The following is a 25,237-nucleotide window of genomic DNA, read 5'->3' on the forward strand; positions in this document are numbered from 1 at the left end:
GAATGAATAGATGAATGAATAGGGTCCTTTTCATGTTAAGGACCCCCAAATTGACACTAATGAGCCCGCGGACCGCCATGAGAGAAGATTTTGACGGCTCTGGCAGTGATTCTCAACCCATTTAATTTCAAGGACCCCCAGTTTGACATGCATAATAGCCTACGGGCCCCCATTTAATGGCATTTCTATCTCTGGGACCCCCAATTTATATTGTAAAATCAATGTTGATGTAACTCTGAGAGTGTACGAATGGAACCAAATGGACCCGTTTAGTTTAGTTCATTTGGTTCCATTCGTACACTCTCAGAGTTATACATTACAGACCCATAAGGGTCCATTTGGTTCCAAACTGTCATTTAGCTGGGGACCCCCTGGAACTTCCTCAAGGACCCCTGGGGTCCACTGGATGAGGTACATTGTATTGTTGCTCTCGGGGCATTGCAGACGCCGCTTATCTCCATATTTTATGGGGGATTTCCGTAAAGTAACGCCCGTCACACAACAGCATCGAAAGTAGCAGATCCGCAGTTTGAGTGAGGCGGCGCATTTTTGCCTCAACCTTTGCCATTTTTGAGGGGCTCCTCCTATGTGAGGGGCCCCTCTTATGCACAGCTTTGTGTGTATGTCCGTAGGAGCACGGAATGTGATGTATGCTGATAAGAGCGCCCCTCACTTCACAAAAGTGTGACTTTTGAGGGGCGCCAGCCCCTCTTATGTCCAGCTTTTAGTGTGAGTGTAAACACAAAATGTGTCCTAACACAAACATTGGTTTGTTGTATATATTATATATATATATACACGACTAGGAGGCTTTCAACTCTCAACTGTCAGTAAGAAGTGGGCGATGATGATGTACGACGATACATCACTTTTTTTAAATTAGAATCCTGAACAGTAACAGTTTTCACATGAGGTATCCACCCGGCAGAGACCATATACGGCAGTGGCTGTTGCCGAGTGCCCAGAAGGGTAACGTTACTGCCATTTTTATGGAGGTTTTAACTCCAGCCTGCCAGTCTCAAGGCAGACACTCTCTAACCACGAGGCCACCGGGGCGGGCTGGCCTGTGTATGTATACGTCTGAAATCGGCTCGGTTCAAAACGAGTTCACGGCTTCAGAAATGCCATAAAATAAGATTGATAACTGTATTTATTCTCTTAGTCCACTAGGTAATGAATAATGGCCACATCCTTTTGAGGTAAGATACAATTGCTAGCTAGCTGGGGGAAGAAGAGAAAAAGAAAACAGCAGAGCTCCCCCCTGCACACCTATAAAATATTCAAAGGCTTTTCTCTGCAACTATAAAACTAGTGTGGAAAAAAAAATGAGAGCTTTATGCTGCGTTCGCCGAGGTCGGCTGAACTTCAGCTCAGCGGGGCTCTATCGCCCTCCTCTCCCTTTCATCAGCAACGTCGACGACTAATTAGTATTGTAAATGACAGAGGCGAATCCCACCAAGATGTGAGCCCTATATACTGATTTAGCATCCTGAATCGGTTCTTTTTCCAGCTCCTCCGTGTTAATTTGTCCATTTGTAAACCTCAGAGAGGACAACATTCGTACACTCCCATGCGGCGTTCACACTGGCAGCTACAAAACGACACAGAGCTACAAAGCAAAGCCAGTTGCCGTTTGATTGTTGTTGCACAACGAGCTCGTTAACACACCGATGGCGGAGGAAACCATTTAAAAACCCATTTTGGGCGGGAACCCCTTTTGGTGTTAGCATTATGTTATGCTTTAGCTATTTTTGAAGAATCGTGAAAAGTGACATGAAAGTGTTTGAGAACGACTGACATAGAAAAACAGCTTTTTCAAGAAAACAATCAGGATTTAGAAGACATTTGCAGAATCGCTCCCAGGTCAAAATGGGTTAAGGCACCAACCAGCACATCAGGAGCAATTAGGGGTTCAGCGTCTTTGCTCAAGAACACTTTGACACCAACTCTGGGGGAGCCCCGGGATCGAACTGGGAACCCAACGGCTCACATCCGGCCACTCTACCCCTGAGCAAAAGACAGACAGACAGACCATTGGAGTGGCTATATGCACCGCTCACAAATAAATAAATGTGTAGAGATGTTTTTAATGTTTTATGCCTTGCTTTTCTTTTTCTTTCTTTCTCCAATGCTCTGAAAAGCACTTTGCGGCGCTGCATTTCATGACATTTTTAGAATCTGATCTCAGGTCAGAATGGGTTCAAATGATACTGTAGCACCCAGTGGAACCCACAAGCCCTTTTGGAATGCACACGGATGACCGTCCCAACAAGCACCCATAGTGACCAGGCCTGGGCCGTGGCTCAGCGGTCCAGGCACCTTGGCTGGTAATCCAGTCTGGCAGTGTGCCGCGGGTTCGACTCCCGATCCCGACGGCCTTTACTGCATGTCACCCCCCCCCCCCTATTTCCTGTCAGCCTATACTGTCTGTCCCTCCATAAAAAATATGAAATAAAGGCGAAAGCCACAACAACAAAAAAGCACCAAGTGACAGTGGTGGGAAAAGTAGTCGATTGTTTTACTTAAGTAAAAGTACCAATACTGCAATTTAGAACTACTCCGTTACAAGTAAAAGTATGGACTTGAAAATGTACTTGAGTAAAAGTACAAAAGTATCGGCATCAAAATGTACTTAAAGTACTAAAAGTAAAAGTACTCATTTGCAGAATATTCCATTTCACAAGTTCAAAATGTGTACAAAATCTATTGAAATTAGCCGATCTACGAGCTTGTAGATCGGCTATTTTCAAATGGCCGAAATGTATCGGGTTGAAGTGGTTAATGCATGTTTTCTAATCAAAATTAAAATCGCCAAAGTAACTATAGTAACTAAAGTTTTCAAATCATTGTAGTGTCAAAGTAAAAGCACAAATGTTGGCTCTGAGATGTAGTGGAGTAGAAGTAAAAGTATTGGAAATTGGAAATACTCAAGTAAAGTACAAATACCTCAAAATTGTACTTAAGTACAGTACAGTACTTAAGTAAAAGTACTTAGTTACTTTCCACCACTGGTTACCAAGGCCCTTGAACGTCATTCATTGGTAAAAAAAATAGCGCTTTCATCCAAAGCTAAAGCATTTTACATTCACTCATTCAGACACCGAGGGCGGAGGAAACGATCCAAGGCACCAACCTGCAAGCAATTAGGGGTTCAGCGTCTTGCTCAAGGACACTTCGACACTAACTCTGGGGGGAGGCCGGGGGATGGAACTGTGGAACCGGCTGTTATATATCGGCCACTCTACCCCTGAGCCGCCGCAGAGGTCTGCCACTTGGAGGCAGGCCTCCCTTCATTTCTATACCCAGAGCCATTTTGTATTGAAACCAGATAAAACACTGCAGCTGCTTCGGTTAATACCGTTAAGACCCGACAACCGATTCTACAAATGTCTTCTGAATCATGACAGTTTTCTGAAAAACCTGTTTCAAAACCTATTTCATGTCAAGAACCCGCAAAAATATATGTATTTGGCCGCCGACCCCCATCTGAAAATATGTTGTTACCCACGGAAGCAAAGATTTGAGTTAAAAACGGCCACATTTTCACGATTTTTCAAAAATAGCAGACCTACTGGCGCGTAGCGCGGCACTCGGTGCCACGCTATGAGCTTGTAGATCTGCTATTTGTCAATAGCTAAAGTATAACCTAATGCTTTAAGACCTGACGCCGATTCTACAAGTACATTCTAGATCACCTACTTCTCAAACTTGTTTGTGCCAAGGACCCCCAAGTTGACCCCCCCCCCCCCCCTCCACCAAGTCTTAAAATGTTTTGTTCCACGGACCTCCAGAAAAGAAGATTTTCGTATTTAAAAAAAAAGAAGAAGATCAAAATCACTCAAAATCTTCAAGACACTTTTTTCAAGCTCATAGCTTCAAAGCTCACACACAGCGCTGCAAACTTGCACATCTGCTATTTTTGAGAACCAGTGTTCTACTGTTCAGAAATCCTATGACTTCTGGAAAACCTTTGTTGCTAAAGCTAAAATCTAAAACGACACGAGATGTAGAAAGGACAACAATACGCAATCAACACAAACGGCAATCAACACAGGCCTACAATACTGTACTGTACATGTCACTGCATATTCATAGAAGCCATTATCTAACTTTCCATATCAGAGATAATTTGATTGCGTGCTTTGGTGATCTTGTCTTTCATCTTTATAACAGCCATCTGTCACGTCTGTTCATTCTCACGAGGAAAGTAATATCGCACAATTTACAATTTAATTTATCTAGCCTATGTATAGCCTTAGGGAATATAGGCTGTGCCTGTAATCAAATTCTTAACAATTAAATGACCTTAACCATATTTCTGTTGTCCTTATCTTAATTTCATAGGCTCAACATTCTTGTCTATCAATGGTAAAACTTGTATTATCTAATAAAATTTAGTTTTACTTTTTAAATGGAGTAATCGGGATTACGTTACTGACTACATTTTTTAGCAAGTAACTTGTAACTGTAGGGGATTCCTTTTTAAAAGTAACCCTCCCAACCCTGCATATCGGACACAAGAAGAAACTAACAATCCCTCCTCCCAGTGCCATTTCATACATACACACACATCTCTAAAACATTGATTGAATAAGAAAAGAGTTGCGCATCAGCAATGCTTTTCAGTGGAATGCTAGACCCAAACTCCAGGCTTATATACATCAAAAAGTATATGAATTGAAAGAATCCCAAAAATATAAGTATAGAAACATCCAAAATTTCAAATACACAAAAAACGAACGCCATCTCTAAAACAGTGGTTCCCAAAGTGGGGGTCCTTGAGGGAATCCCAGGGGGTCCCCCAGCTAAATGATAGTTATAGGAACCAAATTGACCCTCTCTGTAACTCAGAGAGTGTACAACACTCTCAGAGTTAAATCAAGTTTGATTTTTACAACATGTATTGCATGGGGTCCCTGAGATAGAAATGCCATTCTAAAACGGGTAGTCCCAATACTTGATTCTGATTGGCTGGTTACCGTCACGTGACCGGTGTAAATTCCACCGATAACCCACTCCTTCAATCACTGGGGCTACTTGCCGAGCAAAACAAGGAAGTGATGTGGCTCGCTCTGGTGGCGCAAAGCGTAGCTACTTTTGTGAATTCAATCGTTTTATTAGGTTAATATTGCTATATGTTTGTAACCGTTTTAGAAAAGCAATAAGCCACTCGAGGCCCCAGCTTACCTGGTATTTTACACTGGCTGGGAGGGTAGAAGACCCTTCGCTGAGCGTCGGGTCTGCCCTAGAGCCGTAAAGATCTTCTCTTATGGGGGTCCTTAGCATATTATTTTCCAATTGGGGCTCCGCAGGCTAGTAATGAGTATCATTTTGGGGGGTCCATGAAAAGGTTTGGGAACCAGTGCTCTAAAACATTGTGGTCACACGCGGCACTGCAGAAACACGGTTATGGTGGAGATCCACGCTCCCCTGACTGAGCACGTCGTTCTAGTTGGATTGTTTTACACCATTAGCCCATTTAGACCAGCTGAGCTCGATTCTAAATCCTGACAGTTTTCTGAAAAACGCACGTTTCTATGTGTCAGTGGTTCATTTTCATGTCAAGAACCCCCATGATGATATCATGTAATTGGCCGCCGAACTCCATCTGAAAATATGTTGTTCCAGGGACCTCCCCAACCCAGAAGCAAAGATTTGAGTTAAAAAAACAACGTTGGCTCTGAAAGAATATATCCAAAGCTTTGCACTACATTTTCACGATTTTTCAGAAATAGCAGACCTTGTAGATCTGCTATTTATATAACATAATGCTTGAAACACGCCAAAAGGGTTAAAGTTGTTGTCTGGGAGCGCCGCGAGAACATGCTGTAATTCGTCCCCCCGCCGAGGACCATCGCTTTCCACATCGTTGCCACGTCGGCCAGAAAACCTCGTATCTCAGTATTCTACGTTTTTGTGTGTTCCCCCCCCCCCCCCCCAAAAAAAACCCGCCTAAATGAACGCCCTATACTTGAGCGCACCACGGCGTCACACGAAAGGCATCAAACGTAGCCGACTCCCACGTGGCGCGTTACTTTCGAGCTTGCGGATCTGCTATACTTTTGATGCTTCCGAATCGAATCCTGAAAAGTAACAGTTTTTTGGGACATGTGAGGTTTTTTCCAGACGAAAGGGAGGAGGGTAGAAAGAAATCTTATCAATACAGAAAATGGGGCCATTAAAATTCAAGTGAGCAGCTGTTCCACTGCTCGGGAGATGCCAACAAAACAATTATTCCACTTTTACATTGTACGGGGTATTGTCTCTCAACCCCCGCCCCCCCCCCAAGTCCCTGGTCTTATTACAGAGGCATTTTATGCCGCTGCGTTGCTTTCATAGTTTGGGAACTCAGACAGGAGTCAGCTAACTTGTTTTCAGAAGTCATTTGCCTCAGGTTTTTGCTTTATCCCATTCTGGGCGGGAACCCCTTTTTGGTGGGTTTTTAAGCATTATGTTATGCTGTAGCTATTGGAAAATAGCAGACCTATACAAGCTCATAGCTCGAGCTTGTAGGTCTGCTATTTTTGAAAAATCGTGAAAATGTGACACAAATCTTTGAATATTATATTCTTTCAGAGGCAGAGCGAACGTTTTTAACTCAAATCTTTGCTTCTGGGAGGTCCCTGGAACATATTTTCAGATGGGGGGGGGGGTCGGAGGCCAAATACATATAATTCTGGGGGTCCTTGACATGAAATAGTTTTAGAACCACTGACATAGAAACATGAGGTTTTTTCAGATAACGGTCATGATTTAGAAGACATTTGTAGAATCGGTCCTCGGTCAAAATGGGTTATGCACAGAGGCCAATGAAATAGAATGCTCTCATTTATCAGGCAATATACTATCAAGCATTAGTAGTATCTAGTGGATAGCACTGCAGCGGCAAATCAGTGAATACAAATATAGTAATAAAGGGCTGTGGAATGGAATTTGTAAAAGGTAATGCTATTAGGCTCTGAAAGCCCTTCACAGACCCTTAACATCACCAAGTAAGTAGCCTTGCCGAACCATGAGGCCCATATAGGGCAGGAGCCTATCTCCTGTTTCTGTAGCGTGAGGCAGCTTGATGTACAAGTACACCCCCTGGACATGACATGACCCCCAATCCAACCCTTGGATGCTGTGTCAAGCAGGGAGGCACTGGGTCCCATTTTTTGAGTCTTTGGTATGACCCGCCCGGGGATTGAACCCCAACCTCCCAGTCTCAGGGCGGACACTCTAACTACAAGGCCACTGAGCTGACATCACCAAGCCCACAGCTTATTACTAACAGTACCTAACCCAATAGTACAGTATCACTGATTTCATTAAACCACTTAGACCAGAGGCCGATTCTAAAAAGAAAATGTCTTCTAAATCCTTGTTTCTGTGTCAGTGGTGCTCAACCTTTTTCATGTCAAGGACCCCCAGAATGATTTGTACTAGCCCTTACCCGTTGTGAGATATTTTTTGAATTTCTAATTCACTAATAAATTCATTATTCATTTATAATTTGTTAAATTGGAAAAAGGGCTTCGTTAAGAACTCCATTATTATTATGGTCAATGCCTGTGTGAAAAGTGGGAGCGATTGGTGCAGGCGGTAAAAAAGTCAGAAGAACTACCTGTAGTAATATAACGATTTCATTCCACTTTTGTCTTTTTTCTTATTTTTTGGGGCGACTCCTTTGTGTGCCACCAGAGGAGGCTCAAGTACCAATAGTGGTGCTAGTACCAGTGGTTGGGAACCTCTGAGTTGGTAACCAAATGGACCCTTATAGTCGATCTTTAACTCTTAATGGGTTTCATTTTACCCTCAAGATGGTTTAATTTTACCCTCAAGAGTTAAATTATTGTTAAACATCATGCATTACTTAATTTACAAGAAGTCTACACAATTCAACGTTTGGCCTGTTATCTCTCCTATTGTACCAACATTAATACAGCATGGAATTGTGTTAAAGATCTTGTCCAACGACAACAAAATATTCTAAGTTTTGGGTCTGAGAGGCTAAATGTCAGCAAATGGTGGTCCGTGGCTCAAATACCCAATAAATACCCAATAAATATCAAATAAATACCCATACCCAATAAAAACCCAATAAAAGCCCCACCGACATAGATCGAAGGGACAGCTGAATGTCTGCTACCAAAATAAACAAAACATGTCTCATGCATATTCCGTGTAATTTATCATAAATATGATTAATTCAGTAAGCATCTACTTTATCCATGCTGTGTGCCTTGTATTACACCGGGGAAAAGAGGTGCAATAAACCTTGCCCGTGTGTGTATGTGTGTGTGTGTGTGTGTGTGCATGCGTGCGTGTGCGCGTGAGCGTGAGTGTGCTTGTGCGTGTGCGTGCGTGCGTGTGTGCGTGCAACATTTGTTTTAAATTAGACACAGGGATGTTTCCAAATTGCGTCTGGTGCAACTGCAGGCTAATTCTTCACAATTATTTTTTTCAGATTCTAAGAGGTTGCCATCTACTGTACTAGGTAATTAGTACTGAAATGAAGCGCTAAATTGCCCACGTGCTGTATGCATATGTTTATAGTATAGTATATGCCAATTATTATTTTTACTCCATGACTATTGCTCTTAGCGTATCGCTATGTTACTGATCCTTACCTTATATTTGAACAACTTAACCCATTTAATGGCTCAGGTGGTATTATTATTGTTTTTCTTCGTTGCAGGGGTGTGTGTGTGTGTTTGTTGCTCACCTGCTCGTGGGTGACGGGGATGAGCCGTAGCTTGGACAGCTCTCTCAGCACGTTGAGGTCGGTCCTCATGTCCAGCTTGCAGCCCACCAGGACGATCTTGGCGTTGGGACAGAACTCCTGGGTTTCGCCCTGCCACTGTCGAGAGAACACGAGACACCCAGCCATCAGCAGCAGCACGACAACACACACAAAATCATCGAAATAGTCAGGGAATATCAACAGCATAATGTCAAATCTGGGAATACATTTCTTACCAAGACTTTTCTTCACCAATGTGTTTGTAAAAGGTGTCTACTAAGATATCCCACGTTGGTTTAATATTCAACCACCCTAGGGAAATTTTTGACAGCTGCTGAAAGTTGGGGTACCATCATATGGCAAAATGTACATTAGTTGCAAGGTGAAAATAACAATTTTCAGCAAGTGAAAAAAAAACAGCCATTACGACGGTATTAAGGCCTAAATCAACTGTTTTAGTCGACTAAAACTAAAACACGAAAACATTCCAGGTGACTAAAATGTGACTAAAACTAAATGAAAACTATTCAAGAGACTATGACCAAAACTAAAATGTGTTGCCAAAAACAACACTGCACTGGACATATGAGGTTTCCACCCGACAGAAACAACATGGTCGCGGTCGGGTGCCTCTTCAGGAAATAGAAAAATAAATAAATGTAAATTATTTAGCCAGAAGCTCTTTTCATTGGTTCAATAATATAAAACCCCACATACACACTTATAAAATAGCCGATCTACAAGCTCACAACACTCAAGTTGTGAGCTTGTACAGATTATGCTTGTTGTGCAACTTTAGCGCGACACCCTTCATGGCGTGATGAAGTAGGTCATTCATTCACATAGATTTCTTTTTAATAATAAAGATAAATAAAAAAACGTTAAAATAATGGAGATGCCGACGGCGGCGATATATTTTACATATCCTGTATAAAAGGCACAGTGGTGTGTTTACCGGTGATGATGTAGTGTTTCATTAAACACTCCTAAGGCAGAGCAGACAGCCTTTATGATGGGCCATAAAGTTCATAAACACACAAACAATGATATGTACAGTATACGGTGTAGTACACGCTACAGTGAAATCTTTAGTGGTGATTTAACTCCAAAAATAAGTACAAATGTTCGGCCCGGGTCCATTTAGTTCCCCTTGTACACTCTTTACAGTGCAGTTGGGCAGACCTTCAGCATCAAAATACCTGGAACTTTATGATGCAAATGGCAAAATGTGTTTTGCCATTTGTTTTGGGGGGGGGGGGGGTGATTCATTTATTTATTCATTTATGCTGACAAACGCAAAACAGCAAAGCTCTGGGGACTTTTTTGGAACGACAGCCCTGTATACTTGTAAGAAGGTGGAAATTAATTTCCAGGATTTTTCAAATTATATTATGATGGCAATAAACATCCTTTTTTTTCCAGGCAACACTCGGCTATTTGATGTAAAGGGTTTTATGTTTTTCATGTATATAGAGGGTCGAATTGGTTAAAACTGGACACCACTCGAACCGCACCCGAACCGACCTTAACCCATTCTGGGCGGGAACAGCATTATGTTATACATTAGCTATTGAAAAATAGCAGATCTACAAGCTACGAGCTTGTAGGTCTGTTATTTTTGAAAATTCGTGAAAATGTGGCGCAAATCTTTGAATATATATTCCTTCAGAGCCAAAGTTTTTAACTCAAATCTTTGCTTCTGGGGGTCCCTGGAACAACATATTTTCAGATGGGGGTGGGCGGCCAATTACATATAATCTTGGGAGTCCTTGACGACATGAAAATGTTTGAGAAGGACTGAGTAACACAGGGTTTTTCAGAAAACCGCTTAGGATTTAGAAGACATTTGTAGAATCGTTCCCAGGTCTAAATGGGGTTAAGGTAGCAGAATCTTCCACAGCTTGCATTGTGAACGGTGCCAAAAGCAATATTTACACGTTAGCCGTCAGCTCAGAATCATTGAGACAAGAATGATAGGTTTGCTTTAAATAGTCCCTCACCTTTCTACAGTTTGCTGTTATGACAGTGCCCAACAGGACCGGACACTATCAGATTACATTTGATAGATACGGTATGACACACAGCAACTCAATTATTACGACTGGCTGGAAACACAAATCCAATCAAGCAGAACCAAAACAACAATTGGCTGATATTACAGAGGTTCTCAAAATGGGGTCCGGGGTCCCTCAGGTGGCAAGTGGGTCCCCCAGCTAAATAGTTTGATGGTTAGGAACCAAATGGACCTTTAAAACGCATCTTTAACTCTGAGAGTGTGCAGATGGAACCAAATGGACCCATACGCTTCCATTTGCACACCCTCAGAGTTATGTGGGGATCCGGGGATCGTGCACACCAAATCTGGAGGTCCTTTGATTTCAAAAGTGTCGCTCGCACGCACGCACGCACGCACACACGCACACACACACACACACACACACACACACACACACACACACACACACACACACACACACACAAACACACACACACACGCACACACCTCCCAGTTGCCAATGGCGACTGGGAGCTAAATCGGTATTCACCTTCCGAGAAGCAAAAAGAAAACAGCCCCCCCCTTTGATTGCACGTCAAATGTCATAATTATGGAGAGAATAGTCATTCCTTTCAATGTGGAGGAGGCATTTCTGTTGTCGGGCGCCATCATCGCTCTCGGCGATGACAACAAAAAAAAAACCCTCAAGTCTCTCCTCTGGTGGCCCACGGTGTCAGATCTTCGGAGGAGGGGGGGGGGGGGGTCCGGACGGATGGGGGGTCCACTTGAGAGACTAACTTGAACTTTGACCCCTTCGTGAGATGCCTGGCTATAGCAGTGATGAATGCGTGCCTCTGAGAATGGATGCCAGGGATGCCAGCGCCACATCTGTGGGTCACTCAACTCCACACGCACAATGCAAAGTGCCCCCCCCCCACCACCCCCTCAGGCAGGCTCAAAGCCACTCACAATCCAGCGTTCACATGGGATGAATTCACGACTCAGATTTGGGGACCGTTCACCCGCTTGGTCGGGTCGTTTTTATTTTCCAGATCTACATAATAGTCCACTTACTTGCCAAATTGTTAAACCCGGACATTTTGAGTACCCTAAAGTTTTATGTTAGAAATGTTGAGTATGGGTCCCCCAGCATTTAGAAACTGCCAGATGCTAACTTGCATATATGTTGGGCAATTTTCATAATTAGCATAATAAGCTGGGGTACCACTGACAACCTATCCAAGGCAAATACTTAAATTTTCCATTATGCTTTAAGTAGCATGTGACTGTCAAACTAGGGGTTATTCATGACTCTGAATCCATTGCAAGCAATAATTTTGCCCGAAAAACACTAAATTCGGCCATAGGCACTTGACCTCATCACATTTGTGATGACGGCTATGGCTGTTTTTAACACCTGGATATAATAGTATATCTCTGCTATGGGGAAGAAACCACCAAAATGTACATTTTTCAGGAAAAAAAAGAAAAGAAAAAGAAATCAGGAAATTAAGAAAACCTTATATTTTGTAAACAACGCAATGCTGCCTCCAAAATTGGTTTACTTGCATGAGAGGGGGGGAGGTGGTGGAGTTAACTGCTCTAGCAGACAGTTTGAGGGTCCAATGGAGTTAAGAGGTTTTGTCCAAAGCACTTTTTACATACAGGTATATATATACATATATTATATATGTAGCATATCTTTGTTCATTGATGCTGTTTCTATCCCTTCCTTTTTTTTCTCTTCTGCTCTCACTCTACCTCCCTCTTCTCACGAAACACCACCAAATGGTGCAGAAAAACACATTTCACCCACTTCTTTACACCTTTCAAAAGCCTGTGATGTGACAATAAAGAAGATTCTAATTCTGATTCCACTCGTGTAAGGGAGATGTGCGTGTGTATGCAAACATCCGTTTATTTGGCTAGCATCTGTTTTCATATGCTACGTGACCTGTGAACTAGATTTTATACCTCAACATCTGTTAAGCTAGACCTCCCCCCTCCGCACACACTCACACACACACACACACACACACACACACACACACACACACACACACACACACACACACACACACACACACACACACACACACACACACGGCACTTCACTTTCTTCACTTCACAGTCTAATCTTTCTTTAAAATGTGTCACGTCAGACTCCTTTATTTGCTAATCCTCCACCCACAATGTCAGCGTAGCCCTGGCCAATTAACCCAAAATAACAGAACCAATAGCAGACTCACGTAGTGACGTAGGTTAATCAAGTAATGAAGAAGCAGGTTTTCTTTACTTTTTAGTTTTTATACAGTATATCAACACATTTTAAATTGTTTTTTTTGTGGCTTTATTTTATACTTTTTATGGAGGGACAGGAAATGGGGAGAGAGATGGGGGGGGAGGTGACATGCATTAAAGGCCGTTGGGATCGGGAGTCGAACCCGCAGCACACTGCCTGGATTACCAGCCAAGGTGCCTGGACCGCTGAGCCACGGCCCAGGCCCAGTATATCAACAAATCGACGAAAAAACATAATCTATTCAATCATTAGTCGGATTAACCACCTGTGTTAGGTGGGTTAGGTTTATAGTGGTAGTGCACTAAGATATACAAAATAGCTATTCTACAAGCACAGCAGAGCCATTTTCACTATAAAAATCACACACGTGTGCAAGCTGCTCAACAACACGGCTGCACTGCAGCTGTTCGTACTCCAAACAGAAATGGTAAATGGTGCATTTATATAGCGCCTTTATCCAAGGCGCTTTACATAGATTGTGCATCAATTCACCCGTTCACACACATTCATGCACCGATGGCGGAGGAAACCATGCAAGGCACCAACTAGCACATCATCAGCAATTTGGGGTTCAGTGTCTTGCTCAAGGACACTTCGACACTAACTCTGGGAGAGCCCGGGTTCGAACAGGCAACCTTACCCTCGAGCCACTCTACCCCTGAGCAACCGCCGCCCCAGACAGACATACAGATTATACACACGGCCAGTCATTGGAGCGGTTAGGCACCAATGACTGCACGTCATGGCGTATTTGTCAGTCAATCAGTCAATACAATATTTAGAATGATATTATATCGTTGCTGTCCGGAAGAAACCACCTAACTCCATTTTTTAGGTTTAAAAAAATAATCTTAAATCTTTACGTAGTGTGTGTTGGTTAAAACATATTTAACCAATGAAGTACCGGTATCAAAAAGCGCTTTGACAAAAAACCTCCCAACTCCACTTATACTCCATATATAATATTATATACAGTATTATAATTATATCAAGTATACATTATACATAATTATATTTAGGCTTCGATTATCGATTATGTCACATTGCTGCATTGCACTGCTGCACGGTCAAACTGGCCGTGATTATACTCGACACCACATTGTGGCGAGCTAATGGTAGAACGTATTCATCCCCGTGTTTGTGCCGAATCTGAGGGGCATGAGCTCAGTGGAGTGCCCTCCGCATGGTGTCCTGCCTGAGGACACAACACCAGAGAGACCAACGCCATCAGTATATCTCACCCTCCTTACCTCTCTCTGTCTCAAACTCTGTCTCTCTCTCTCTCACTCTCTCTCATGGAGGTATTGGGTTCCTCATGAATGACTAGCAGTGTGTTATGACCTCAGGGTGCTGCCTTAAGATCCTTTACCTGGAGCCTTCACTGTCACTGTGATGATGGTAGCCATGGTGTGGGCCACGCACGCACACACACGCACGCACGCACACGCACGCACACAGTAATCCCAAATCGAAGGAACACCTCTCTATCTTTTACACCATTAAGCAATCAGCATTGTGTTTTCCGTCTCAAATCGAGCCGGCGCTAAATGCTGAAAACTCCGTCTCCCGTCGCCGTCGACGTGCACGGTCGATGACGAGTACTGACTTAAAGGACTTGGATCGAGGCTCGCAGGCGTACAGACAATGAAGCGCTCTTCTTCTCACGAGGCCTTTTGTGACTCGTGTTTAATCGCTGACATTCATCAGTTAGTACAGCGTTTGGCACAGAATGAGAGAGGAAGAGAAAGCAAGGCTGCACGTGGTCCCTCCAGGCTCCAGCTAAACGGCGTGGTGGAGACACCACAACGCGTATATAACACAGACAGTGTCACTCCGACGGTGACACCACCGCCGTCTGGGAGAAAAGGATCTTTTGTGTTTGGGGATACAAATGGAGAGACGGACCATGCCGTCCGGCCAGTGATGCCGGGGTGCAAAGATATCGTAGCTGTTGGGCAGAAACCTTTCGCATTCACATTGTTCATATATTGTCTTTCATGAATGAATGCCTTATTATTGCAAACAAGTGCAGAGTCCTATAGGGTTACCAAGGAAGCGAAAATCCAAATAATGCAACAAAAAAAAAACTAATGAGGGAGACCATCGTATAATGCAAAAGAACAGTTTGAAACGTAGCCAAACAGCTACGTTTACAACTTTTGTTTGGGGCTTTAAACACATTTGGCTTAAAATCTCACATAACTCTTGGCCGAGTGGTTTGTAAGATTTTAATTAAAACTGTCTTGGCTTAAGCCAAGACAAGTGTGTGTGTGTGTGTGTGTGTGTGTGTGTGAGGGTGTGTGTGTGTGTGTGTGTGTGTGTGTGTGTCTGTTTGTTTGCCTAAACAAAAGTTATACAATGGTCTTCCTCCTTTAATCATGACAGAGCCAGAAATAATCAACAATCTACAAGCTGAAACGCATCACATTGTGACCGTGACGTGTTGCGAGCTTGTACTGGCTATTTTATTGCCATTTTTGAAGAATTTAACAAAAATATTTTAGAATATTTATTTTGCCTTTCATGGCAGGTTGAAACTGCTGAAGTTTTATGAATATTTAACCAATGAGAAGCATTAACAGCTTGTGACCAGATAACAACATTGGACACAGGTGCACAGGCTCTTCATACGCCTGGGTGTCTAAGTCAGTGCCGTTTCCAGGAATTACATTTTGGGAAGGCAAAGATGTGTTAATTGTCGCCCCCCCGCGCACTAAAGGTTGTCAAAGAGATATACCTGCCAGACAGTAGGATACAAAGGCTGAAAGGCATGCATTTGCATTCGAATGGGTGATTGAGGGTCGAGCTTCTATACGCACCACGGCCAATCCGCTGTCCACTGATAGTTCTCAGGTCTTGTTTTTGTCCTCACTGTATGGATTTTGGCCAGGCAGAAAATGGATTTGGACAGGCGGACATCTGTCCTCGCCTTATCGTAGACACGCCTCTGGTCTATGGTCTGTGTGTGTGTGTGTGTGTGTGTACCGCACAGAACAGTAAGTCACCACCAGCTCTGTATATTCTCTGACCGTCATTGTGTTTCCTCCCTGGGCACACACTGGCATTTGTTCAGTCTCATGCGCTTCATGCTGCTGAAAGTTCATGACGGAGCGAGCTGCACGCACGCACGCACGCACGCACGCACGCATGCACGCAGTTGTAAAGCTTGTCCCTGCTGAGGTCCATTTACGTGTCACGTCAAATGTTTTGCTCACTCGATTCGTACTTCACGGTGAAACAAAGAGGCAGATTCCTCCTTGGGTGAAATGCTCTCCGGGAAGCGTTTTATTTGATGTCAGCGTCTTCATTAAGACGTGCAGGCCGGTCGGCACGGAGCTCTCCTTGGATGGCAATGAATTTAATCGCTGTGCGCCTTGATTATGTCGTCCATCAGTTTGTTTATGTTTTGCTGCAAATCTGTCCAATTAACTCATCGCATTAAAAAAGGTGCTGTGACCGATATTGTTTCATTAAAACAAACAAAAAGGTTTTGACGCTTATTTGAACAAATAAATGTCACTTATACTGCCTTTAAACACAATAATGCAAAATAGTTCCAACACACGGGCGCACGCACACGCCAGTTCGAACCTGGGCTCCCCCAGAGATAGGGCTGTATTTTGCGTGTCTTAAGTACCAGGTCTTATTACCTAACTTGAGTAAACTAAAGACCTGGAGGCGTGATCAATGCTCTTTGGCCACTCAGAATAGCCAAATGGCATTGATCACGCCTCCAGGTCTTTAGTTTACTCAAGTTAGGTAATAAGACATGGTACTTAAGACACGCAAAATACAGTTAGTGTCGAAGTGTCCTCAAGCAAGACGCTGAACCCCTAATTGCTCCTGATGTGCAGGTTGGTGCCTTGCATGGTTTCTGCGCCGCCATCGGTGTATGAATGTGTGTGAATGGGAGAATGTAATGCACAAGCTATGTAAAGCGCCTTGGATAAAGGCGCTATATAAATGCACCATTTACCACACGCCTGTATATCTTTGAAAACTCACCTCACCTAAAGACAAGAGGAAGAAAAAAAGACATAAAAACTAACCAACAGACCTTTTTCAGCACACTGTCCAGGGTCTCCGGGCGGCTGATGTCGAAGCAGATGAGGACGGCGTCCGAGTCGGGGTAGGCCAGAGGACGCACGTTGTCGTAGTAGGCTGAACCTATACGGGTCAGAACAAAGACTCGTTATTTAATGTCGTAGCAAGTGGAACCAACCTATACGGGTCCATTTGTATACTGTATACTCTCAGAGCTGAATAAAAGGTTAGATATGTATATACATATTTGTATGCATATTGTAATATCTATTATGTAATGTCCCATAGTCTTTTCTCTTTCATGCATGTTTGTTTACACATAAGGGAATTTCAATAATAAAGTAAAGATAAAATGGGGGTCAGTGGGATACTGCTAGCAGCCATCTGCTGGGTGAAGCCGTACAAGCAATTTAACCTCCCCCTGGGGACACAGGAAACACTCCCTATATTCACACATACTGTACAGCACTCCAGTATAACCACAGATTATCGCCGTGGGCAACTAGGATCTGCACCAAGCATTACTGTACATCCAGTCTCCAATGAGTAGCTCAGGGGCACGTCGTCAACTGTAAAAAAAAAAAAAGGAGGCAGAGACGACATTCCTCGTTGGCAGAACAGCACAAAGAGCTGTGTACAATAAGAACGATATGGTTCTTCTTGACTGACTCCCCTATGCCCAAACTCAAAACTAACCTAAAAAGAATGCCTGTGTTTAAAGGACCACTTCACCACTTTTCAACGTATCTTCATATAATAGGTCCTCACTAATAATCATGATAAAATGGCACCATTTTTTCTACTCAGTCTGTGTCTCATAGGAGGGCTGTGGGCAGTTTAGAAACCGTCTTCCAGTGACATCATTAGGCAGATTATTTTTTAAACAAGATTTTTTTTACACAAATGTTTAGATTTTCATTATCGTGAGAACGATGGCTTCCATTTTCGCATTGCAACTTTTCAGGACTAGAAAGCCTGCAGTTTCTATTAGCTTGTATTCCCCATCGATGATGTCATTGGAAGATGGTTTCTGAACTGCCCACTGCCCTCCTATGAGACACAGACCGAGTAGAAAAAAATTGCGCCATTTGTTCATGATTATTAGTGAGGACCCATTATATGAAGATAGGTTGAAAAGTGGTGAAGTGGTCCTTTAACTTACGCAAAACACATAAAGTTAAAATATGGAGATGAAAGGTTTTCGACAATATCAAATACAGATCATTTTGATTAGATAATTCAAATCAAAAAATACATGATGCATTCCAGTTACATCACTGTCGATCGTTTTATACGTGCAACACTTTCCATTTGACCCCTTTCTCAGAGTTCAACTCACTTTGCTGTGTACGTCCTGCCGAAACGCCATCCGGCTTTTGTCGTCACCGAATGACTCATTTTGCAGCAACGGATCTTTTTGACAATAACGGCGGTGAGGGGATTTAATGACCATGTGCTAAGCTATACTCTCATTGTGTTTTATCCGTCAGCGCTTTGACATGGACGGGTAATGAGAGGGTATGATTCAGCGCGGAGGGACTCGGGAGGATCTCAATTCTTCATTATGCTCCTTTGCATCCGAGAGAATAATGCTGCAATTTGCAGCTCCTCATTTTTCTCTTTAATAGCAGGTAAAAATTGACCGAGCAGATTGTGAAGAGGGCCCCGAACACAAGGTACAATAAACCCACACAGCTGTGTTAGTTGTGCTAAATCCCAGCGGTTATCAACCATGTGGGCCGTGGGAACATTATGCAAGAAGTGAGCAATCAAATAATTATTGGCAAAACACAAGATTGTAATGATTTATAATACTAACAAAAAAGGCATATAGCATACGTTTTTTTTCACCAATTAAAACCGGGAAAGCATTTGTGTCATTTTACTATTATCAGCTATTTATTTTATTTATTTGTGGCTTTTGCCTTTTTATTTTATAAAATACTGTCTGAGTAGGCTGACAGGAAATGGGGAGAGAGATGTGGGGGGGTGACATGCAGTAAAGGCCGTCGGGATCGGTAGTCGAACCCGCGGCACACTGCCAGACTGGATTACCAGCCAAGGTGCCTGGACCGCTGAGCCACGGCACAGGCCCTATTATCAGCTATTTTTGAACATTTTTGAAAATAATCTTTCATTCTTCCTGTGCCACGCTAGGTGGCAGCAGAGTGTAGGTAAACCCTGCCAGGGCGATTTTGGATGGATGCCGATCACCAAGAAGGAGTCAGCGCTCATATTTTGTTTGCCGATTTATGAGGCTTTGAAAATCCTACTTTGACTGGAGGTATAAGTGTGCAAAGACCCTGGTGCTGGAGACGTTGCCTAGCAACCGGACCAATGATTTCCAGCTCAACCGCTTCATATACGGTGTATTTGTGTGTATTTGGGAGGAGGGGGCTGGGTACGAAAATATCTGTAGATGGCATATAACGTCCCATAGGCGGGGGGGTAATTACGTACTTGGCAAAAGAAAAGAGTTAAAGTGCGAGAACTACTGATTCAGAAGGCATTTGTAGAATGGGCCTCTGGTCTTGAGAGAGGTTTTACAATGTTGAATGGCGAGTATTCATTGTGAAATTTGTGACACATGCTGAAAGGGTAACTCACAGCACACCATCGTTAAGTTCCATTGCTCGAAGCCACAGCAACGCAATCGATCGTTTGGTCGGCATGACGTGCGATGAAAACGCACGCGAAGAAGATGATGCCCACATCACATCTGCCACGAACCGAGGCGCCAGACACAGCCGTTCACTGTGTGCCGTGTTCACACACACACACACACACACACACACACACACACACACACACACACACACACACACACACACACACACACACACACACACACACACACAACAGCCCTGATAAGAGCTATATATGCAATCAGCCACTTAACCCATTCTGACCGGAGATCAGATTAAAAAAAATGTCTTCTATGTCAGTCGCTCTTCGATTTCTCAAAAATAACAGACCTACAAGCTCGTAGCGCGCCACTCGGTGGCGCGCTATGAGCTTGTAGATCTGCTATTTTTCAATAGCTAAAGCACGACATGATGCCAACACCAAAATGGGTTAAAACAGGAACACAAAACACCTGTGTGTAAGTGTTCAGCTCTCATTACTAAACTATGCATAAAGATAGCCCTTTACCTCATCCATAGCTTACTTTCACCCACCACATAACCACGTCGACGTGCACTTCTAATCTACTACTTCATTTGTGATTCCGTGGTCATTTTGGGAGGATATCCTGGTTCTAAATACACACATTATACACAGCTTGCAACTTGTATAAGAGGGCAGGAGAGGAAAGTGAAGGAGGTTAACAGAGGTTATGTTTTAGATGGGGATGTGCCAATGAGACATCTTGGCCGATATCGATATGCGATATAATTAATTGCCGTTATGGCCGATAACCGATATTACCGATGTCGATATGATCTCCTTCTGTATTAAGAATTCAATTATCCCCATGTACCTGACCACAAGTTTTTGCAAAAAGAAAATCTGCAAAATATGGCCATAGCCATCATATCGCTGCTGTTACCTATTATCTCCATATTGTCATACAATATCAAAAGTACATTGTCTTACTACCGTAGATTCTTTATTTGGACACACTGTATGAGGTTTCCACCCGACAGAGATGTTATGATGCTACGACTAAATGAACGATATAACCCATTTAAAAAAAACTGAACATTACAAATAAGGGCCATATAATTGTGGCCATATGAGTTCAGTCCACCTAAAAAAAACAGTAGGCATTGCTTTCTATTCACCGCTAGTGCTAGTCAAGTTTTTTTGTTTTGTCATTTGATTTAACACCTTACAGATAACGTTTAACATAACAGTAAAACAATACAATGTTCCACTTTCTATCACCTAGCACCCATTTGAAATCCACCGGTATAAACCCAAGCATTCGGTGCCATTTGCACATTCTCAGAGCTAAAATGAGCACTGGTGATTGCACTGTGCAACAGAGGGGTCAGATGACTATAGGCCTGTGTCTATGTGGCTCATGTCACCACCAGTCCTATAGTGTAATTGTGAGAACAATGACCTAATGAATGGCTCAAACAATGCCGTCACCTGCTATGCCATGTCAGAATGGCTTTTATTTTCCTACAGGGGCCCCCATGCTCTGAATTGCCCAGTGTGCCTCGTTCCTAGGGGACACATTCCTGGGCCATAGGGGACAACGTCCGTCCCACCGCATCAATTGGCCTTATTGTTACCAAATGCCACCCACTCTTTTGTCACCACAAACAAAACTCCGGTTGAGTAGGGGAATGGCCGTCGAGTTGATGGAATTTCAAACGCGTACGCAGACACTGCTATACGCACACACACACACACACACACACACACACACACACACACACTCGAACTCATACCAGACACAGCAGACACAATTGGTGTTACAAAAAAAATCCCTGCACACAGAAATTCCTGTCCTTTGAAAGAGATTAACTTCGAAAAAAAAAAAAAAAAAAAAAAAGCACAGAGGCAGCATTGTACACACAGTAAAAATCAGTGGTGTTAATTTAGCTCAGAGGAGACCTACAAGCTCGTAACGCGCCACCAAGTGGCGCACTACGAGCTTGTAGATCTGCTATTTTTCAATAGCTAAAGCATAGCATATGCATATACCCAAAATGGGTTTTAACACAGAGGCTTTTCCTGTGAAAACACAGAACAGAGAGAACAACATGCTGTCTGAATCCTGATATTGTCACCGGAGGGTACAACCTTAGAGTATATATGAATAGAGATGGCATCCGAGTTCTCCTTCCATCCACTTGCATTAAGTTGCTCAAAAGCGCCGGGTATAGGAACAGAGTGCATTCTGGGATGGATTGCAATAGTGATTGGGCCCAAACACATGAACGCACTGCCGTTGAACGCGCACGAGCGTGCGTCTGTCGTGAACGTGCACAATGATAGTCAACGGACCAGCGCGTACATGTGTTTGGGCCCACGCTGCAATACCAAATTCGGCCACTATGTCCATTTCGCCTCAGGGTTTCCTCTGGGTCTCTATTCCTTCTCAAAAATGATCCCAGTTCCAAAGTGCCGGTTATACACAAACATCGATACACTTACACACACACCGACTCCCACAGACAGGCACACCGGTACTACTATACTTATGAGGACATGAGCAGTTTAGGACATCATCTTCATCGTCACATTTCTCTTGTTGAGGACCTGAAAATTAGCCCTTCACTGTAAAGCCAGTGGTTCCCAAACTTTTTCATGTCAAGGACCCCCAAATGGACACTAATTAGCCCACGGACCCCCCCCCCCCTCCCCCCCCCCCCCCCCCACTCCAGGGACCCCCATGAGAGAAGATTTTACGGCTCTAGCAGTGATTCTCAACCCATTTAATTTCAAGGACCCCCAGTTTTACATGCATATTAGTCTATAGACCCCCATTTAATGGCATTTCTATCTCTGGGACCCCCAATGTATATTTAACTCTGAGAGTATGTACACATCGAACCGAATGGACCCGTTGGGGTCCATTTGGTTCCAAACTATCATTTAGCTGGGTACCACCTGGAACTCCCTCAAGGACCCCTGGGGGTCCCTGGACCCCACTTTGGGAACCACTGCTATAAAGCCCCACCCGCTCCACTCTGGGATGGCAAGCTGTCTTCTCACCCATTGAGATGCATGTTTTTTTTTTTTTTTTTTGGCTTTAGCCTTTATTTTATTTTTTTGTATGGAGGGACAGACAAGTAGGCTGACAGGAAATGGGGAGAGAGATGGGGGGTGGGGGGGATGACATGCAGTAAAGGCCGTCGGGATCGGGAGTCGAACCCGCGGCACTCTGCCAGACTGGATTACCAGCCAAGGTGCCTGGACCGCTGAGCCACGGCCCAGGCCGAGATGCATGTTTATATGAACATCATCATCATCATACTATAATTCAGTCAATGTCTGTCTGTCTGTGTGTGTGTGTGTGTGTGTGTGTGTCAGAAACACCGCCGTATCTCCTCAACGCCTACACCAATCACTCCCACTTTTCACACAGGCATTGACCATAATAATACGGAGGTCTTAACGAAGACCTTTTTCCAATTTAACAAATTATAAATTCATAATGAATTTATTAGTGAATTAAAAATGCGAAAACGCACCCAGGGAGCAGTACCTCCAGGAACCTCAAGGGGGGGGGGGGCAATATCTCACAACGGGTAAGGGCTAGTGTATAATAATGGGCGAGCTTCCACATCAGCGTCGTCTGACAACGTACAGCTGACAGCCAACAGACATGAGTTCCCTGTTAGTACCTCTTATTATACAGTATGAGACAGACAGGCAACTAAATATGCACCATTTTCACCGTGTGTGTGTGTGTGTGTGTGTGTGCATGTTATTGCTGTGTTTGTCTACGTGCGTGTGTGTGTCTGTGAGAAGAGTATTTACGTGGCTATAAATGTCAAACTAAAGGTCACAACCTTTCTCTGTTCTGTCTTTCTGACAAATGTCTACACACACACACACACACACACACATACACACTTGTATCGAGTCCTCACCAATACCAAAAAAATGGAACCTGTGAGTCCAGTTTTGGGATCTTTTACACCAGTGTTGTTTTCGTCGACTAAAACTAAGACGAAAAATGTTCGTCGACTACCTTTTTTCACTGACGAAAACTAAATGAAAACTAAGCTATTATGACTAAATGCTAAAATGTATTGTCAATTTCGTCAACAGATGGAAACTAGTCTAAAATGTTAGGAAGGGACTAGTGGTCAAGAGATCCAAAGTAATTTTACAATTGTGTGTGTGTGTGTGTGTGTGTGTGTGTGTGTGTGTGTGTACGAGCTTGTGATCCCCCAGCAAATGTTTTTTAACTCAAATCTTTGCTTCTGGGGGGGGGGGGTCCCTGGAAGAACATATTTTCAGATGGGGGTCGGCAGCCAATTACATAACATTCTTTGGGTCCTTGACATGAAATACTTTGGGAATTACTGATAAAGAAACAGGTTTTTCAGAAACACTGCCATGGTCTCAGGTTCTCATCGAGTTCAATTAATCACTCTGGATTTGACTGCATGTTGCACGACGATTAAGAATATCTCTCTTTCTTTGCGTTTCTGACACACAAACGTATAGGTTCTCAGGGGGAAAAGTCCACTGAGCAACTCAAATAACCTCTTCATCAGGTGAACTGAAGATGGAGGCTCCCCCTCACACTCACATAACCTACAGATCCCTCTAGGGATCCCATACAGTCCCACTTGGTTTAAAGTGACCCATACAGTACTGATCATCGAGCTCCTCCACACACACACACACACACCCCCAGGGGGGCCCACGTGCCACAGCTGTACTGCAGCTGTTTCTGAGCCAGCTAACTGCTGCAGCTGCGTTACACTATACAGTGTACACACTGTAAACGGACCAGAATTTGTATATACACAATACACACACACACACACACACGCACACACACACGCACACACGCACACACACACACACACACACACACACACACACAGCTGAAAACGTTAGCAGCTTGGCCACAGTTATTGCACTGGCATCGTGTTGCATGGCGATGTGTTCATGAGTGTGTTCCAGCACCCAGCACTGAGCACGGGGTTATATATTGCGTGGCTAAATTTGTCTCTCTCTCCCTAATCCTCAGAATTGCCATTCCTTCACCATTTTTGACAATTTTCACCTATGATGACTTGCCCGAAATAGGAACGTCGGGGTCGAATGTGGTTATCGTTTGTGTCCTCATATGATCCCCGTTAGGACGTGACCCTTAAAGCGGCAACACATTTCCGGGGATCATGGGAAAACAGAGAAACATTTGGTAATATAATGTACTATTTGTTCCTAGTATATACGCATTTGTGGGGGGGGGGTAACTGGTGATTTTCAAACAAACCTATGTTTGTGTTTCTGCTGCTCGTTGGGGTTAATTGGTTGCCTTTCCCCACAAAAACTATTTGTGTTTCTTGTTGAGCATAAATTAACTACACCAGACTTACATTTAAAATCTCCACCATGTATGCCCTGAAGACCTAAATCCTAATAATAATAGAATTGTATTCAGTGACATTTCCATGTACGGACGTAAAAGTACAGTAGTGCAGAATGTGATTATTGCCAGTTGTAAATAATCTACTGCAGGCCTGCA

General features: G+C 43.4%; 2 protein-coding genes across 2 annotated transcripts in view; both read right to left on the reverse strand.

The window, feature by feature from the left end:
• The window catches only part of cpn1 (carboxypeptidase N, polypeptide 1), a 409,472-nt gene extending 385,084 nt beyond the window's left edge, over nt 1-24,388 (reverse strand). Inside the window, exon 1 of the mRNA XM_083787972.1 lies at nt 24,380-24,388. The gene's annotated coding sequence lies outside the window, so the exon portion shown is untranslated. The remainder of the gene's footprint in view (nt 1-24,379) is intronic.
• Nucleotides 1-25,237, reverse strand: part of LOC310874988 (rho-related GTP-binding protein RhoN-like) — a gene marked incomplete at its 3' end in the record, with an annotated part of 63,286 nt that overhangs the window by 335 nt on the left and 37,714 nt on the right. Inside the window, exons 3-4 of the mRNA XM_083787979.1 lie at nt 17,081-17,190; nt 8,708-8,842 (exon numbers count right to left, since the gene is read on the reverse strand). Of these exons, the coding sequence (XP_083644105.1) occupies nt 8,708-8,842; nt 17,081-17,190 (245 nt within the window). The remainder of the gene's footprint in view (nt 1-8,707; nt 8,843-17,080; nt 17,191-25,237) is intronic.

The sequence above is a fragment of the Protomyctophum parallelum genome (genome assembly GCF_964188405.1).
Source record: "Protomyctophum parallelum genome assembly, chromosome: 17".
NCBI lineage: Eukaryota > Metazoa > Chordata > Actinopteri > Myctophiformes > Myctophidae > Protomyctophum > Protomyctophum parallelum.